Genomic DNA, 17,709 nt, shown 5'->3' on the forward strand with positions numbered 1-17,709 from the left:
TTACCGCACGGGTTTGGGAGCAATCGGATGTTATCGGAGATAATTCCCACGTTTTTTGACGTTTGTCAATTCTGACGGTCATGTCAGTGAATGTATTCCTGTTGTTTTACGAAAATGTACCCATACTCCTTGTGTGGGCCCTATGTATTGTTTATGATGTTCTGTAGATTATGAGTTCGTAGCACAATTTAGTCACACTGACGTGTAAACTGCTTACAATGAAAGTGATTCTGGGATCCACGAAATGTCCGTATATTAGGTTAGGACGCATTTAACATAAACCTATAAGATATACAGAAATCTGTTTTTGCGTTCTAATGGTTTTTATAATGCCTGCTTACAATTGGAATTTCGGCAGAAAATTTGTTTCAATTTTATTGTTGACAATGTTTACGTTAATCCTCGATATGAGGATAGCACGGAATGGTACCCAACACTTTATGAGGCCTTTATTGCTTAATGTGGCGCAGTTTTTGTCGTATTGTCCGGCTCTTTAACCCATAATCGTGAAGTGAGGTAGATGAAGGAGGGCATCATATATGTTTGTTTCTGGCCTGTTGCGAATGCGAGTGAGGCTGGTAATTTCAGATTAGACTAAAACTAAGAACTGTATTCAATTCGTGTAGCACGAATACGTGGCTTTTTGTAAAATTGAAGGTTTTCGGTGTTATTGTTGGTTTAATGCATTTTGTGCCAGTTATTTTTCACTGTAAGTGTCCATATTCCTTGTCTGCTATAGTGCCTACGCCCTTTTTGAGATATATACCCACATCTACCTCGATTAAAGCCTAAAGGTTTGTGATATTCTATTTTACATGGGCTATTCAAGCTCGCGATTGCTAGTCGCAGGAACAGGGTAGAATTTGGTTTTTGGAGTGATAGCTTACTTTTCACACCAGATCGGCTAACTCCCGGTTTGGTGGAGCTTTTTGCAGCCCAACAGCTCCTTCATTCTGTTGTTCGCCTGTAGATCATTGGCCAGGATGACTGTAAGTTATAACTGTTTTTCATTATTTGATTAACAACCTGATTAACAGAATTTCTATATGGGGAGGCATAATATTCAGTGCCCTTGATTGCTAATAAAAGAAAAACTTGTGGCGCATAATATTGTAAGCAAAAATATATGAAAGTAGAAAGTAAGAAAGGGAAATAAAATGAAATACTAAAATAATTAGTTATTGATAATGGGCCAGGGACTGAGTTGCAATTGATTCTGAAAAGGATTCTGAAACTAGGTTTGATTATTGATGTAATTAAAATGGTGTTCTGTCAAATAGGTTTGAAAAAGCTTCAAAATAGATGCAAAACATCCTCATTATCTTATATTCCCTAGGATTGACTCCCACAATCCACAAAAAATCAAAACTTGATGCTTGAAGTACTATACTTTTTCTACAGTATTGACAAAATAATACATACTACTTCTTTCCATAAAAGTTAATTGATCAATAACTAAATGCCCATTCAAGGTGTATTTTACTCTATCCAATCCAAAAACTTACTTTTTTTTTGTTTTTTATCTATAATTTTTCTTTTTACATTTTCTTTACATGGGATATTCAAGAGTTATCGTTTTGTGGTTGTGGTTTTATGGCTTATCCCCCTTATTAATAAAGCTAGCCTGTTGCAGTTTTTGTCATACTTTGGCTTTGAAATACTGCATTTTCAGAAACCCTTGGTAGTTTGGTTATGCGTTAACTTATTGAAAAGGCGAAGACTGACGTAGGTATAGTTTTTTACGATCCAGTGGCGTAGTCAATTTTCTTCTCAATTTTTCCTGATTACGTCAGAGCTAATTCAAATACAATCATTTTATTTTTTTATTGAGCAAGTAATGACCAAATGAGCTTCTGCTTTCATTAATGCTTCATTAATGTTGCAAATCTTTATATATTTTGTCCTTATTACTGTTGTGACTAACTTCATCACCCCACAAAGCAATCTACGAAATATCTTGCCTGCCTTACATATATGTACTTGTTCTTTTTTGCCAAATCTAACAGCTGTATTCCAATTATTTCCAAGTAATTGTATTAATTGAAAAATATTTCTTCATGCTTTTTTTTAAACTGCATTTTTTCCCAATAAATTGGTCCCAAATAATTTATGAAAAAAAAAGAAGATGTTTGACGAATGTGAAATATGTATCTATTAGTTTATTTGTATATGCAAGATATATCTTACTCTGACTTTCTAATTTTTAATAGGATGCTCTGTATGTTACTGCAAATTTGGACGAGTCGAATGACGTAATGTATTGTGTGGGTCTGGGTACCAACGTTTCGGATTTTTTGATTTTGTTCTTCAGTCTGACAAATTCTTGAATTAACAAATTCGGTAAATAAAAGTTTTTTGAGATTTGTTTGCATGAAAAGAAATCGAAATGTTATTTTAACTACACATGTTTAAACATTATTGTTAAAATTTAAACATGTTACTGTAAACTACACGTTTTGCTATTAAAACATTTATTGATTTACTTTTTACAAAATTTCTTGATTCCTCCTGCGTCAGTTTTTGCTGAGTCGAACTTGCCGACGTTTCGCCAATCATACTGTTGGCTTTTTCAGAGCTTCACTGAAACTGATTCGTATTTTACTCTGGACCTGCTTATATATTGTTTGAGGGGGGCAGAGCTAAATTAGCGGCATAAACACCGTCTCGGATGACTGATCCCCATATTGATGACAGATAGAGACCTGAGTCGCGGTTAAGATTGTTAGGTTGTTTATAGATTTGTATAGATTGTCGGATTTTTCGTTGGTAGAAGAACTGATTACATGCAAAAATTTTAGTTTTATCGAATAAAATGTTATGTCCGGTTTCATGAGTGTGTTCGGCAACAGCCGATGAGTTTATTTGTCTTAGAGGTAAGGCTCTTTCGTGTTCTTTGAGCCAGCTGATATTTTTCGTCCGGTCTCTCCAATTTATTCTTTGCCGCATATGCATGGAATGCTGTAAACTCCTGGCATCGCAAATGGAATTTTGTTTTTGACGGACCGAAGATGTTGAGAGATTTTTGAACAAATGGTAAATCTGGTTTTGACGTTATACTTCTTTGGAACTTTTGATATGTGGTCAGTGATCGCTATTGGATGGTTGTGGTGAAGTGTATTTTTTGATAGAACGCTCAATATCTTTCATGTGGAAATTATTAGAGGGAAGAGCAGAGGTAAGGTGTTTTAATTCTGGGTTCAGTGACCCGGGCTGAGATAGTTTTACGGCTCTGTAAACAAGTGAGTTGATAACCGATGATTTTTGTGCCGGATGGTGATGTGACGATGCATTAAGGTATCGGTCTGTGTGCGTAGGTTTTCTGTAAACACAATGACCCAATGTTAGGTCTGATTTTCTATTGAGAATATCTAAGAATGGAAGGTTATTATTAGTTTCCAACTCAATGGTAAAACGTATGTTATTGTGTATAGAGTTTAAATGGAAATGTACTAGGGTTTCTTGACCATGAGGCCAAATAACAAAAGTATCATTCATGTAGCGTTTAAATAGTTTTGGTTTTAGATGAAAGGTGTCGAGAGCTTTCTTCTCAAAGGCTTCCATAAATATAATCGCGATGACTGGTGATAGTGGGGAACCCATAGCTGTTCCCGAAGTTTGTTAAAAAATTTGACCGTTACAAGAAAAATATGTTCCCGATAAGCATTTTTCAACTAAGGTGAGAAGGTTGGGTTCCAGAATCTCGGATTTTAATATATCTTAAATGATGTCTAGAGTTTCGGGAATAGGAACTTTGGTAAAGAGGAATTCTACGTCGAAACTAACTAGAATATCTTGTGTATCTAATGTAATGCTTTTTAATTGTTCAATGAAGTGAAAGGAATTAACTACGAAACCGAACAATTAAATTAAAAAGCATTACATTAGATACACAGGATATTCTAGTTAGTTTCGACGTAGAATCCCTCTTTACCAAAGTTCCTATTCCTGAAACTCTCGACATCATGTCAGATATATTAAAGTTCGAGAATCTGGAGCCAAAACTTCTCACCTTAATTGCAAAATGCTTGCCGGGAACATATTTTTCTTATAACGGTCAAATTTTTGAACAAACGTCGGGAACAGCTATGGGTTCTCCACTATCACCAGTCATCTCGAATATATTTATGGAAGCCTTTGAGAAGAAAGCTCTCGACACCTTTCATCTAAAACCAAAATTATGGAAACGCTACGACGATGATTCTTTTGTTATTTGATCTCTTGGTCAAGAAACCCTAATAGATTTTCTTAGATATTTAAACTCTATACTCCCAAACATACGGTTTACTATTGAACTAGACACTAATAATAATCTTCCATTCTTAGATATTCTTATCAATAGAAAATCAGACCTAACATTGGGTCATTGTGTTTACAGAAAATCTACGCGCACAGACCGATACTTTAACGCATGGTCACATCACCATCAGAGTTAAAACACCTTACTTCTGCTCTTCTCTCTAATAATTTCAACATTAAAGATTTTAAGCGTTCTATCAAAAAATACACTTCACCAAAACCTTCCAATAGCGATCACTGACCACATATCAAAAGTTCTAAAGAAGTATAACGTCAAAACCAGATTTACCACTTGTTCAAAAATCTCTCAACATCTTCGGTCCGTCAAAAACAAAATTCCATTTAAGATGCCATGAGTTTACAGCATTCCATGCATATGCGGCAAAAATATCAACTAGGCTTAAACAACACGAAAGAGCCTTACCACTAAGACAAATAAACTCATCGCTGTTGCCGAACACACTCATGAAACCGGACATAAAATTTTATTCGATAAAACTAAAATTTTTGCATGTAATCAGATCTTCTACCAACGAAAAATCTGAGAGAATAGAAATCTATATACAACCCAACAATCTTAACCGCGACTCAGGTCTCTATCTGTCATCAATGGGGGAAGTTCGACACAGCAAAAACCGATGCCGGAGGAATCCAGAAATTTTTGTAAAAAGTATGACAGTACCCTGTGGAAGTTTCTTTGAAAAATTTATTTATTTATTTAAATGGAACCCCCTGTATTGGCCTTGTGGAATTGTCCGGTTAAATTTTTTTTTGTCAATTGACCGAAATGATTTTGAAAATACAATGAAGTTTATATTTATTTATATTCTCCGTTCTGAGAACTAAATGGATTTGATAGTTTTATTGGGATTTCCCGAATTACTAAGTATCGTAAAAATTATTATATGATAATAGATAACACTCTACAATTGCAAAATATTATATTTTTTACTACTCAATTAAGAAGTGACCAATTGAACAGCTACACTGTATTCAGGGTGAGTCGAAAAGATGGGTCAACCCCTTATTGACAAATTGTTTGAAATTATGCCCTATAATGCAATTTTTCATTTTCGCCCACTTTATTTAAAGAAATAACATTTTTATTTCTCTTTCCCTGTTTTTCAATTGGTATGCATAATTGTCCCGCAAATAAAAACGGCATACTAGCAGAAAAAGGTGCTGTCCTGTGTCCTATGACTCCACTATATTTTTTCGATGTACGCCTCTGGTCGTAAAACTCACATTGTTTGATATACTTTGCATAATTTTTCTTATCTTATGTATTCCCGATTACAATTTCAGTTTTTAGATATTAACATATATATTAATTAAATAATTCATAATTAAATAAATCAAGTGAAAAATCGAGTGAAAAATGACTTTTTTGAAAAATATTGTAACACCTGCGTCAATATTGTAGCTTTGCTCAGCTTTTTATCAAAAAATCATTTAACTATGTCGGAATTTGCCTATTTTCTCTCTTGAAAATAAAAATTACAAATAGCAATTTTTTATTTTTGAGAATTTTTTCTTGGCTACAATTAAGATAAAAGAACGTTATTTACTATTGGTCATTTTTCAACTTTTAATTTATTAATTATTGTATAATGTTTTAAAAACTACAACTGTTATCAAAAATACATAAGAGACAAAAAGTGTAAAGTAAGAGGTTTATTAAACTAAATAAGTTTTAATACCATTGGCGTACATAAAGAAAAGTTGCTGATAATCCACATAAAAATCTACATAAAAGTGAAATATGTGTAAAACTGCGAGATTTATAAATAAAAATGTTATTTTATGAATACATTTTTACACCCTGCATTTTAGAAACCGGCCCTGAAAATGAAAAATGGCATAATGAAAATCACATTTATACACAATGTGTCATTAACGGGATGACCTATACTTTGACTCACCCTGTATAACATATATTTAAATAGAATAATGGTATATTATGCGAAAAGTGTGGTAAAGCGGAGCGAGTGTTTATTAAATGAGTGACTTAAAAGGTTTACCAAACGTGTTGCATATTATGCTTTATCTACGGCTGTCAGTTCTTGTGTATTGTAGCCTATATTGTTAATAACAAGTAGTTTGTCCTCAAGTCCCTTATTATTATGTAAAGCCATTATATACAAAAAGACAACATGTTTAAAGACTTTTCGTAAAGATCTTGTACAGGGTGGCCACTTAGTGTTGCCTGGGTAAACACAACTTCATTTTTTTTTAAATCGAACATCCTGTATATTATTATATTTTTGGATTCTACTCAAATTTCTAGGAAAATTTTATATATAATGTTGTTTCGTTTGCATGCTCTTTTAATAGTTTAATTAGTGTAATTTAGTCATTTTTCTAATATTAGTTGCCCTAAAAAAATACAAATTTTCTACCATTACCAACACGTTTTAATTCGTCGTTCGTGGTTTTCTCTCTTCATTGTTGCGGTCGTTTCGATAGACTTTATCCAAGTTTGTAAGAACTGAACGTTTTTTTGTGAAAACCATGTTGATTTTGATCTATGTCATTCTTTACCAGAAAAAACAACTGTAAATAAATTGCAGCCTCAAAAACCTGTGCAAAGAGTTTTCGTCGTGTAAAACAAATTTGATTTTTTAAAAAACTTTATTAAAGCGAGATGACAAATAGCTGGCGATGTGGTTCGCACCGTGGTTTTATATAAACAAATTGCTGACGCTTTGGGAAACAATATGTATGGGAACTTTTATTCAGCGGTTTACAATATTAGAGCGTTTATAACACCTCCGCCCTTAGATGAAAGCACGGGTACAACAAGTGGTTTTAGTTTAAATGATAATATTCTCTTTTTGTTTATTAATTTTAGGTAACCTTTTAAATGGAAAACATCTATATAACAAATAAATCAAAATCAATATAATTATTAGGTACAACAAAATTGTCCAAACACTAGTTCTTGTGGAATATATAGGTAATGACATCTTTCCAAGGTTTTCTTTTGCTTCGTCCATTTGGATTTGTAGCTCTTTTATTGCCTTTAGGTTGATCGTGTCCAGTGTGAGTTCTGGTGGATCGAAGATTGTTTTCTGTTTGTGTAGTAGTGAGAAATTCACTTCCGGTAGACGGGTGTCATCAAATCTCAATCGATTAGGGGTATAGGTCCCTAGTCGTTCAATTTGTACTTTGCAAATTGGGGAAGATTCGATAAGGTGAGATCCGAATAATGGTACAATGTTAATGTCGTCATTACATTGTACTGTTGCTATTGTCTTCTTAGGTGTCACAATCCATTTTCCATTTTGGATTTTAAAAATTTTTATTTCTTGAAGTTGGATTTTAATTGGTTTACAGTTTGTCAAATTGGTCTTGTGAGTTATTATTTCCACTGAACAAGGCGGGTGTTCCTTCATATAGGTAATATATATATTTTTACACATCAACTCATTTTTTAATAGTTTCACACATTTAGAGTCCATAAATGAGTATATATTTCCACTCAGGTATGTTTGGATCGGTATATTGACGTAATATTGCAGTTCTTGTTCACTATTAACTGGTAGCGGATACAATTGGTAATATTGATAAATTTCTGATTCTACTAATGGTAGTTCCAAAATAAAAGTTATTATTAGTCCTCTAGAGTAGCTTTTTATTTCTATAATTTTTTCAAAATTTAATATATTTTCGATAGATAACTCGAACGGTAGTTGGTTTTCCTTTAATTCTTTTTTAATGTTTTTAATTTCTTCGACTAGTTCGGACGGATCAATTATTAAATTATATAAAGTATTTAATTTAGCAAAGCTAATTGCGGTTTCGATTTTCTCAAAAATGTTATATATTGAATTATACATAAAGGTAATTTGATTCATTACTACATGTATTTGGAAATACTCATAGTCGTTCGTTTGTTCAACAGTTATCTTTTTGATTATTTGATCAATTTGTAATATTTTGTATTTAAGGATGAGTTGGTTATGAGAAATATTGGATATCAAATTTTTAAATGAGTTGATTGTTTTTTCTAACGGTTTTATTTGATTAATTGAATTAGTTCCTAAATTATTTTGGTTTTCTTGCAGTTGTTTGATTTCTATATCGTTTTTTTGCCGCGTCAGATTGGTCTAAGTTTCCAGTAATACATTTAATAATAGAACCGATTGGGTTTAATAGACCTCTTTTATTTCTTTTTATATATGATGGATTGAGTTGATTAATTTGGTTTTCAATGCGTTTTGCTAATGTTACAAGAGGGATGACTGAATTAGAATATTCGTGAGAATAATTAGTATTATTTTTAATCTGACTAATTAATATTTTTACTTGGTTATAGATTGCATAGAATTCAGCTGGGTTTAAATCAAAAATTTGTATAAAGAAGAATTGATTAGAGGTTATTTTTGCGGTACCTAGTTTATAAGGAAGGATTCCTAGATAGTTGTTCAGGTTGTGGAATTTTACTTCGTTTGCTCCGATGTTTGCGAGCCACCTGGAACAACGTTCATTATTTTAGTTTCGTTAACGTGAGTTATTTTGTTTTTTATTTGTTTTTGGGTTTTCTATTTCAATTTTATTATTATCTAAGATTTTTGTTAATATGAATGGTCCAGAAAATTTTTTATTTAATTTACCTTTTCGACTTTCGATGCGCTTATACACCGTTGCGCCAATTTTTAGTTCTACTGGAGTTTTGTTTTTATTAATTTTTATTAGTTTTATCGATCGTTTTTTGTTTTTTTTAAAGGGAATCGTTATGCATTTTTCGTAAAGAAGCTTAGTATTTGTTTGATGGTTATTTACGTATTCACAATATATTTGAGAAGTGATTAGGTTCATAGGGTCACTTGTATCAGTGTGTCCTAGTGTTAATTCAAAAGGCGTAAAATTAGTATTTGTGTGTATAGTGTTATATGCAATGATCGCATAGGGCATAAGTGAAATAATATCGGATTTTTTATCTATTTGTTTTGGTATTCCATAGATTGAGAAGAAATGTACTAATTTTTGGCATGCTGAAATCGCAGTTCTTAGAGAATTTATCAATTATAGTTAAGAATTTTTGTCCGCCGGCAATAAAGGTATCGACGTGTATAATTTCTAATGGTTTTGAAGGTGTTTCAGTTAACATTAAAGGTTGATCTGGTGGTTTTCGTTGATATTTTGCTCGCTGGCAAATTTCACATTCGTTAATATATTTTGTAACATCTGACTTTAAGGATTTCCAGTAATAATTATTTTTTAGAAATTTACAAGTTTCTTCTATGTCTCTGTGATTAGTTTTACCTTCATGTTTATATTTAATTAATATATTTCGTTCTTGTTATTAATTTCATTTAATATAGGTATTCCCTGTAAAGTTTCGTCAGTATTAGTACTATGTATTGTATTTTCAAAAACTGGCCTGAAAAGTTTGTTTTCGAGGATGATTATTTTTGGACTTTTTAGGTGTTTATTTTCTATTTCCTCGAGTGTTTTTGAAATTTCATTCCAGTCTAATTTATTCGGATGAAAATTGTTGTCTAAAAATGTATTAATATCGAGATCAATATCTCCAGTATTATTATAAATAGAGTCGGTTTCTAAAGCATTTAATTTTATTGGTGACAAGGCGTCCGCATTTGTGTTTTGTTTGCCATTTTTATAAAAAATTTCGTAGTCAAATTCTTCTAGTTTGTCTCCATCTCATAAGTTTTGATTTTGGTCCTTTTAGGTTAAACAACCAGACTAATGGTCTATGGTCCATAAAAATTAGAAAATTAATTAATTAAAAAAATTAAAACCGTTAGCTAGATCCAGAGTTGAAAAATACTGAGCTTACCTTACCGATCCCTACGACCTTTCAGCCCTCACGCCGGGTTATTTTCTTACATTGAAACCTGTGATGGCACCCCTGAAAACGATTACACTTCGACTTCTGGTAGTCACTTAGATCGTTGACAACTACTCCAGCGAATGCTTCAAGATTTCTGGGCCCGGTGGTCCAAAGAATTTTGATATACGTATCATCAGCGTAGCAAATAGTATAAAGATCCTTCTTCTGTTGTAATTGGTACGCTGGTACTAATCAAAGATGATCTCGACCCGCCAATGCAATGGAAGACGGTATAGTTAGAGTGGCTCTTGTAAAGACTTCAAATAGCCCGGTTATTAAACTGTCCGCTACCAACAAATAACACATTAAAAAAATTCGTTGTATTTTGGTAGGCGGAATGTTACGTTTGCATGTTCTTTTAATAGTTAATTAATTTAATTTAGTCATTTTTCTAATGTTCGTTGCCCTTATATTAAAAGGGAAAAAGAATTTACTACCACCGCAATTTATGTTGACACTTTCTTAGTATTTTAATTTCCCGGTACGTTTTAATACGCAAGTGCAAAGTGCAAGTAGTGGTTTTTTGGATTCGAAATGTATCGATCGATCGGTACTCGGTAGAACGTTGCAGAAAAATTAATTTGTCGCTCGTGATGTTCTGCCTTCCCTGTTGCGGTCGTTCCGATAGACTAACAATTAACAATTATCTGTTAGTGACAATTTAGAGTGTTCCAATCGCCTCAGCCGGCCGGCTCCCCGCATAATCCGGGACTCCCAGGTCGATCAAACACACACTAAAGTAATAAGGCCTCAATTCGTAGTTTTCCTATAAATTATGCAGTCCATTTTCTCGCCAATCTAGCCATTGTTGAGTTCGTCAATTAAATGTTCTATATCTATGTCTAATGGTTTTTGACATATTTAAGTTTTTATTTTAATTATGTCATTTGCAGGCCCTAGGACTAATACCAATTTTTCCTAAAAGGAAATCTTTATTTTTTAATTTGGGTTTAATACGTTGTTGGCAAGAACATACTTTATCACAATGTTTATAATATGTTGTTAACTAATAATGCATGCAGGGTGTTCAAAAAGTAAGATTAAATACTAATTTAAGAAAACTGTCAAAATCTTTTTTTTTAATGGACCGACCCCTGCAATTTTATAATTTTATCTTATTTATCATTAAAAATAAAGGTAAGTTTGTATAAGGTAAGGTTGTTTATGCTGAACATGTTTAGTTTTCGAAAGATTGATAAATTAATATTCTTATATGACGATTTTGCTGCGGTTTCAAACTTTATTATATCTATTCTTAGTTAGCTAACACAGCGTTTAAAATCAATAATATTCCAAAGAAATATATGAGGCTGGTGATAGTTGCTATTTCAAAATTATCAATAATTTTTTGACCTAAATTTTATAAAATGTGACATATTTTTAGTTAAAAAAACTATAATATGTCAGATATAATACTTAAAGAATTGACTTGGATTTGGATTGGAACAACAGGTATTATAATAAATTTTCAACATGTCCTCCATAAACCGCCAAACACGTCGTATATATAGTTTCCATTTTATTTATAGCATCACTAACCATTTTAGATTCGTTGATATTAAGTATTTCCTGTATTATTTGCTCTTTGTTCTCCCTATGTCAGTCCGATTTTGATAAACTTTATTTTTTAGGTTTCCCCATAGAAAGAAATCTAAATCAGAGCTAACAGCTGTCCAAGGTATTGTTCCGGGTCGACCTATCCAAGTTGTAAATGGGTTGTTCAGCCAGTTAATAACAGATCGTGACGTATGATAAGGAGCACTATCTTGTTGAAAGATTTGATCATGTTTAACTTGTTCCAGTAGAGCGTCAATAAGCGGATAATTCTGCGTAGCTAGTAGGTTTAAATACCGATCACCATTAAGATGGCCTTCATAAAAAATAGATATTATACCACACTAACTTCTGTAACCCTGCTTCTGAATAATTTTAACACGGTGTTTGTTACTAGTAGATCTATTAATAATGCCGGTCGTATTAAAAAAACTTTCGTCAGTCCATAATACTGTTTCAAATATGGATTCAAAGTAACGGTCCATCATTAGAGCGCAAAATGTTGCTCTTGCATCCTTATCTTCAGCTGTTAATAACTGAACAGGGAGGAATTTTAATGGAAAATAATTTTGAGTGAATAGAATTGAATGCCAATTTGACTTCTGCAATGTCACGCGAGGCTTGCCTTTGGGGACTTTCTTCCCTCTCTTCGAAATACAGCAAAACATCTAATTGTTTTTCTTCAGCATGGGCAGTTCTCGGGTTCGTCCTGGTGTTTTTTTATGGCTGAAGTATTTCGTAGGTTACGCACTATTCCACTAAAAATCTGTTTAGTGGGTAATCTGCTTGCTGCATATAATTGCCGGTACTCCGGAAGATCCAAAGCTGGACTTTCATTATTGGGAATAAAGCACTCATATAACTGGAAACGCACTTCAACAGTGTATGGAGCCATATTTTTGACAGTAATAAAATAAAAACGACGAATTTACATTTTACCAAGAGCCTGTGACATTTTTGGCTTTTTTGTTTATCATGTTCTTCTTTCTTGACTTTTTATTCGTTGTCAAGTATAACACAGCACGAAACCCGCAGTAAAATCGTCATATAAGAATATTAATTTGACATTCGTTCGAAAGCTAAACATTTTCAGCATAGACAACCTTATCTTATCCAAACTTATTTTTATTTTTAATGGTAAATAAGATAAAATTATGAAATTTGGGGGTTTCCATTTAATGATTTTTGGAAGTTTTCTTAATTTAGTATTTATTGTTACTTTTTGAACACCCTGTATTATTAGTCATGAAAGGATTATAGAAATTCTCTTAAACCCAAATTAAAAAATAACGATTTCCTTTTAGAAAAAAATTCTTGTTAGTCCTAGGGCCTGCAAATGACATATTTGAGATAAAAATGTAGACATAGGAAGACATTGGTATAGAGCATTGTATATGAAATTTTCCTAGAAACTTGGGTAGAATCCAAAAATGTAATAATATACAGGATATTTCATTAAAAAGTTGTGTTTACCCAAACAACATATTCTTGTATATATTCAATGCTCCTGGGACATACGGACAAGTCAGCAGTGGCGGAGCATACGCATCATGTTTGAAGACACTCAGGTACTGGACAGGACAACACATTTTTATCGACGACTTTTCAGAGAAGCCATTGAAATTCAGAAACATCAGAATAATTTCAACAGAAAAGAAAAAGGCCTTAACGTCAGCAGAACGTGGATTCAGGTCATAAACAAAACATCATGTCTACCCGGACGAATACGACCTATGCCTAATAGCGAGGCCACGCCCACTCCAGCGCGCTTATATACCGGGGATTCTCCACTAGGCAAATCAGTCATCGCAGAGCAGTACGGAAGATCACTTCGACCGTTACCGCATCGCCGCTCTTGAAAATGTCTGCCGCAGTTGTAGACGAAACGTCGAGTGTAATCTCGGGGCCACGGCTCAAAAGTCCGGAAATACTTAGCAGTGTAGTTTGTGGCCGTGAAAGCCTAACATCTTTGATACACTGATCTGTTTTTAAAACCCACCTGGTGGCGATCTCTGTGTATAATTATCTTGAGAGTCATAAGCTCTTAGCAGTGTATATTTCGGTGATTTTGGAATTTTTCAATTTTGAGGCACCTCTCATATCTCCGGTATTCTATGAAATATCGGAAAGGTGAAAAGGGCATCCGATGTTATATGTCCTATATGTTATTCAAAAAGATAAACCGAAACGTCAACCTAGATATTAAAACAATTATTTAAAGTGATAAGGAACATAAAAATTTTTAGCATTTTTTGCAAATCTGAACATAATTCTTTTAATTAATAAAGCTACGTTTTAGTTTCAGTGTGGCCTGTTTACTAGGCACCGAAATCGTATATCGTATTTTTGGAGATAATTTGATTGGTGTAGGTTGTGCTTTAGAGAAAATGGTTGACATTTTCAACAGTTTTTTTGGCTTTTTAAATTAAAACAATAGAATTCAGATTGGCAAAAAATGTTAATATTTAATGTTTTTTATGTTTATCTTTGGCGGATCGGGTGCAGATGGAGGCGGCCAGGACGGCTGTGAGGCTGGCGAGCTGCGGGCTCTGGAGGGAGGGAACCTTCAATCGGGGCCCGTACTACATTTTAGAGGGCGGGCCTAAGGATCGCGGGGTCATGGGCATGCCGAGTGATGTCATGATCCCCGAGATGACCTTCTTTGACAAATGGACCTTTCTGTTCCCATCAATTGAAAAGTGGAGAGAGGGCAGAGTCGGCTTCTGGGATGGACTTATCTGGTACACGGACGGGTCCAGAATTGGAGATCAGCCGGAGCTGGAGCGTACTGCGAGAGAATGGGCTCGAGCTTGGGTTTGGGTCAGTACTGCACTGTGTTTCAGGCGGATATTTTCGCTTTATTGATGGCGGCCAGAGAGTTGCTTCGGCTCAACCACGGAAACAGGAGGGTCTTCTTCTGCTCGGATAGGAGGGCTGCACTTATGGAGCTGAAGTCAGTGCGCACGCGCTCCTTGTTGATAAAGGAGTGCAAAGGGGTACTGAAGAGAGTGGCCGAGGAGAGGAATGTCACGTTGCTCTGGGTCGCGAGAGTCACACCGGTATCCGAGGCAATGAGGCAGCGGACGGTATTGGGCTACAATAGTTGTTGACCTTCTATAGGAGGGCGTGGGGGACGCAGGGCGCCCCACTTTAGTACCAATACCAATACCCCTTCCTTTCCAACGGGTTTGCTAAATCATAATTGCTAATTTGATAAGTCTGGTAGAAAAAATTCCTTCTTGAGAGAAGTGTACTACGCATCCATCGTGTTGCAGTCACGCATCTCCTCTCGTAGAGGGACGTTTTTTTTTTTTATAAAATCGGCAAGTAGTTAAATCGATCACCCAAAATACCACTCTCGACGTTCACATTCGACCTCTTTTGATAATTCGCTTTCACGCGTCCAATGGAAATTTACTGGCGATAATGCATATTATGCATTGCATTGAAAGGCATCAATATACACGCTATGCAAATTGACTATTTCTTTGCTCGAAAAAGTAGCTTCATTTGTTCGTAATATTCGAAATAAAAAATTTGGGGTCCTCATCTATCCTACAATTTAGCCAATTATAGTATTCTATTCAAAGAGAATTTTAAGTAATTTAGTATAACGGCGTAGGTAGTGGTCTTTTAGAATTCGGTGTATCGATGTTTTACTAATACCCAAGTTAAGCCTGAATGGGCCATAGGCAAAAACAATAATGACGTTTCGTCCTGTTTTGAGCCAATATTTACTTAAACGACTACGACTTTAGGTTCAGAAAAATATATTGGCGGTTTTCACTGGGTTGTTCTTTTGTTTGTCTATTAATAAAAAATAATATCTTCGCATTTTTTCCTTTAGAAAATTCTGTCTAGTGCCATTTCAGAACCTCAAGAATAATTTTAGTCATTCAATTTTTTTTTCAAAATTTTAAAAACATGCATTTCCCCAATATCGTACCTAATTGCCCCTACTAAGACACACATAGATTAAAAGGAAGCTGGTATAAAGGAAATGATTAAGTTAGAACTTGATCATATTTATTTATTGAAGACCTTTTTAAAATTAAAACAATAAAAACAAAACAAAACAATAAAATAAAAAAAATATGTGAGTATGTCCATGATTTGAACAAATTCAAAAGTTATAATTAATAACTGACCTATAAAACTGAGCAATTAGTTTTTTGCAGGTTAATTGTAAGGTCATAGTAATATTTTTTCTAAATCTCATGGAGGTAAGAAGTTGAGAATGTTTAGCTCCACATTTTGTAGCTAAGCCCTTCATGACATTTCCATCCATTCCAAATCTTCTGTGTTCTGTGAATATTGTATACGGCTTCCATTTGGGAATCACATCTCTAATTTTAAGAGACAATATGCTTTTAAAAATGATAGAAATAGGTTTTGTTCCTTTGCCTCCTGTAACCACTCTTAAATTGTTTGAATATAATTTTTTCCGCGGTAATTAAGGATTCAGCATAAACTGCCTGATTAAATATGGTGGTTTGAGCTGGTACATATTCACCACGCCACACCACACACACGCACACCACCACACGCACACCACCACACGCACACCACCATAGGCACACCACCACACCGGGATCGAACAATTACTCCCATTCATTTCTTTAAAATTTGCATTTAATATTGAAATTGTATAAATAGAACAAATGTGGCACTGGAACATATGATATCGGGATTTAGCGTTAAATTTTAGTTACAAGAGAATTGCTTCATTTTGTTCGATTCCGGCCTTAACCCCTACGTCCTGTTCTCAAACTTCAGCCATCTGAAATCCAAGATACCTAAATTTAGCTACTTGTTGTAGCACTTCGTTATTTACTCTTGTGTTCGTTGGCCCAAATACCTTTTTGGAAATAACCGCAACATTATTCTTAGAACATTGTGTTCAGTTCGTATTCGTTCCCGGCTTTTGTAACTCTTGAAGCGAGGCTTCGTTTTCCGTATCCGTAGATTGTTAAAGACCTCCCTATTTATTTTAACATCTTTCACGAAACCATTTAAAAATCTTTCGCTTTAAGAGATCAATTCTCTCGACCGCTCTCTCATAATCGATAGTGTGGTGGGAATTTGCAAGTTACTGATTTTAAAATGTCTAAACTTTACTCAGTATATGCCGCATTCACAAGACTTTCTCGATCTCGGAAAAGTCTTACCATATAATTTTCTCTTGTGTAGTTATTTTTTTGGATATTTTTAAGATTTTATTTTCGTTGTGGAGCAGTCGATGCGGAGGTTTACTTTTAAATAAACCATAGATTTCCTTTTATAAAATCATGGTCATCGCGCATCGTCACGCATCATCTGGAGCGCGTCAATCTACCTGTAGGATTTTATAGTTGACTCTTCCTTCGCTTCTGTGATTTTCAGTTTTATTTGTGAGTATTAATATTTATCTTGTAGTCTGGGGCTTATATTGTCTCGCTTTTGACAATTGTTTCCTTAACAGTTTCCAATAGTGATTGTGTGTCATTTCCTTCAGTGTAATTTCTTGCCTTTCATTTTGTTCGAAATGTTTGCTTTAATTTCTTTGTCATTAAGTAGTGCGATGTTCATTTTCTTCTGTCTTGTTTAAATCTGTCTTCGGTTTATGCCTATATAATTATTTCTGAAGTGTATTCTGATCGTCATGTGTTCAATCTCAGCCCTGTTTGTCGTCCTATGGCGATCTCCAGCTGTAAAGACTGCGTAAGGGTAATCTAAAGCATGCATTGCATGCATTGGTCATATCGTCCTCGCTCTGTTCTCATTCTTCGCCCCGTGGACATTTTAATTCCTACAACGGACTCAAGGCCATTACATTACATTTTTAGTCATGTATACTTGGAACAATAGTTAATGGTTCTGACTGATTCGTGCCCATTCTAAACCTCCTGGTATTGTGCTCACGATCAGTTAAGGATCACCCGTTGCCGTTATCTCTTCTATACTACCCTTAGTGGGGCTGCTATTTTTGCCAGATCTGCCTTGCAGGAGCTTAACGCTGCTTT

General features: G+C 34.2%; 1 protein-coding gene across 3 annotated transcripts; it reads left to right on the plus strand.

The window, feature by feature from the left end:
- Nucleotides 1-844: 844 nt before the first annotated feature.
- LOC132698493 (uncharacterized) lies at nucleotides 845-15,656 on the plus strand. Of its 3 annotated transcripts, none has more exons than XR_009618381.1 (2): nucleotides 845-989; nucleotides 11,785-12,799. XR_009618381.1 is itself a non-coding variant. In XM_060664596.1 (2 exons), the coding sequence occupies exons 1-2, from the start codon at nucleotides 984-986 to the stop codon at nucleotides 14,570-14,572; spliced, it is 366 nt and encodes a 121-aa protein (XP_060520579.1). In that variant the 5' UTR covers nucleotides 845-983; the 3' UTR covers nucleotides 14,573-15,656. The 3 variants fall into 3 exon arrangements, 1 of the variants encoding a protein (XP_060520579.1); XR_009618380.1 differs by lacking the exon at nucleotides 11,785-12,799 and adding an exon at nucleotides 2,574-3,044; XM_060664596.1 differs by lacking the exon at nucleotides 11,785-12,799 and adding an exon at nucleotides 14,213-15,656.
- Nucleotides 15,657-17,709: the final 2,053 nt, after the last annotated feature.

Source organism: Cylas formicarius, unplaced genomic scaffold (genome assembly GCF_029955315.1).
Source record: "Cylas formicarius isolate icCylForm1 unplaced genomic scaffold, icCylForm1.1 PGA_scaffold_2__14_contigs__length_35257938, whole genome shotgun sequence".
Taxonomy (NCBI): domain Eukaryota; kingdom Metazoa; phylum Arthropoda; class Insecta; order Coleoptera; family Brentidae; genus Cylas; species Cylas formicarius.